General features: G+C 49.3%; 1 protein-coding gene across 1 annotated transcript; it reads right to left on the reverse strand.

The window, feature by feature from the left end:
* Positions 1 to 211: 211 nt before the first annotated feature.
* N7539_001429 (bZIP transcription factor) lies at positions 212 to 1,758 on the reverse strand (the record flags this gene model as incomplete). Its single annotated transcript, XM_056931032.1, is given in 3 exon segments — positions 212 to 352; positions 372 to 1,265; positions 1,333 to 1,758. Coding segments are annotated over 3 exon segments (1,461 nt in total), but the record flags the coding sequence as incomplete, so codon positions are not given.
* Between the last annotated feature and the right edge of the window lie 239 nt (positions 1,759 to 1,997).

Genomic DNA, 1,997 nt, shown 5'->3' on the forward strand with positions numbered 1-1,997 from the left:
ATGTGTGAGAGGGATAAGGAGTGAGATTGTTAGGGGGGGGGGAGGGGGGGGAATTCTACCTAAGCTATGGACTGTGGTGAGCGGCAGAATCATATTTCATACAAACATATATTAAGCCTTATCGCATAATAGATACAGCAGTACATATGGATAGATATAGTAGGGGTGTATCGGTAAGTAATTAACGCTCACGTTTATGGATTAACTAAGTTCACACAATGGCCGAAAAGTGCAGGGCCTCCTCCACATCATCGCGTTGAAACCCAGGTGTCCGACCAAGGCAAACTCCTCTGCTGATCAACGCTACAAAGGTCAGGATAATATATTCACTAAGGACCAGGGACAGACTTACCTGATATGAAACGTGAGACATTGATATTGGTCTGCACTTTCGAGCGTCTTGTTGGCTCACCGGCCGACGCAACCAGGAGGACATTCTTGTCTCGAAGATACCCCTCCAGATCTTGCAAGTTAAACCAATCCCCTTCTAGCTGCTTCCGTGAATCTACCGTGACCAGTGATAAGGGGTCCTCAACGGTGCCCCATCTCTGGTAATGAGGGATAAATGCACCCGTGTCCCCGTCGGGATAATGCGTTCCCGCACCCCCTAACCTAAAAAAGGGGACTTCCTCCCATCCGTCCAGCGGCTTTTGGCTTACTTGAGCATATAATTCCGCTTTGAAGTAAGATGTCAGGCGTTCGCGGTTCATCATACTAAAAATGAGCCCAAAGGGCCTTTGGAGTTGATCCAAGCTGATAGATGGATTGCATAGAGCGAGATATCCCTGGTAGAGAGCTGCTAGGAGCAGCCTTTTGCTGAATGCGGATACCTCTAGAATCGGCATTCCCGGTGAATTGACGGTATATGGCAGGACAGCACTGTTTGGATGAGATAATTTAGTGCCGTCTAGGGGCAGGTGGAAGGGAATGTTGGATGACGGGCGGTTGATTGTGAGTTGTTGTGAGGCTGGTAGTGAGTCAATTGTCTTATTAGAGTCAACCGGGACCCTGATCTCGTCGTCCAGGCTTCCTCCTGACGCCATGGTAAGGAAGATCTTCATCGTGTCACGTAAATTCGCTGTCAGAGTAGAGTGTGACCTAAGCACTCCACTTTGGACTAGCTGCTCACTAAATGATAGCATAGCAGAGCTCATTCTCTCAATTGAGGTCTCCAAAAGTGAGATGCGGCTTTTGAGGCCTTCGACTGAGGCTTGCTGTCGTGAACGATATGCACGTTGCGCCATGCGAGTTTGTATGCGACGACGCTGTCACAAGAGTGGTCCGGTTAAAACTCTCACAACAATAGTAGAGGTCGACTGATACCATACGAACCTCTTCAGTATTGTCCTTACTATTACTAACTCCTTGGGGGGCTCCACAGTCCTTCGCTGGTGCGGCCTTCTGAGGTCCACGTCGCTGTCGTTTTTGCGGTCGTGGTGTCGTCGGTTTAGAGACGGGTGTTTGGTTTGTGTTCGTCCGGCTCAAGGGAGATGCAAGCTCAAGGGCGAAGTCGCTAGGACTGGGTGATGGCGTACCACTTTGAGCATTTTGTGAGTTAAATGATTCGGGCAGGGGATAGGAGCGGGCTGAGAGCAATGAGGTGATGTCAGCTCTCGCGGACTCCTGTAATAATGGGCGGCTGTGTTCGGGTAACGATGTGCTTCGACGGAAATCCTCCCAATTGAAGAGAGGCAGGTCGCTGGATAGCGGTAATGGTACTTGTTGGTCCATGAAGTGACGAATATAGTCACGGATAAGCTCAGCGTGAAGTCAAGCGATAGTCTGTCAGCCAGGAGAAGAGACTGACTGTATTAGAGTCCGATCAGCGCTGCCTGGTCGACTAAATAATTATTTCAGTAGACAGGCCTTTTCAAGATGAGTAGGATGAGGGGTGATCCTATCCTGGGAGAAGGATGAACATTCGTAAATTGCCCCGTGGAGGCAAAATTAAACTTCGGCTCGGCATGATCACTCATCATTCCGTTTAGTGACGCATC

Source organism: Penicillium diatomitis, assembly GCF_028827545.1.
Source record: "Penicillium diatomitis strain IBT 30728 chromosome Unknown utg000002l_segment0_segment0, whole genome shotgun sequence".
Classification (NCBI taxonomy): Eukaryota; Fungi; Ascomycota; class Eurotiomycetes; order Eurotiales; family Aspergillaceae; genus Penicillium; species Penicillium diatomitis.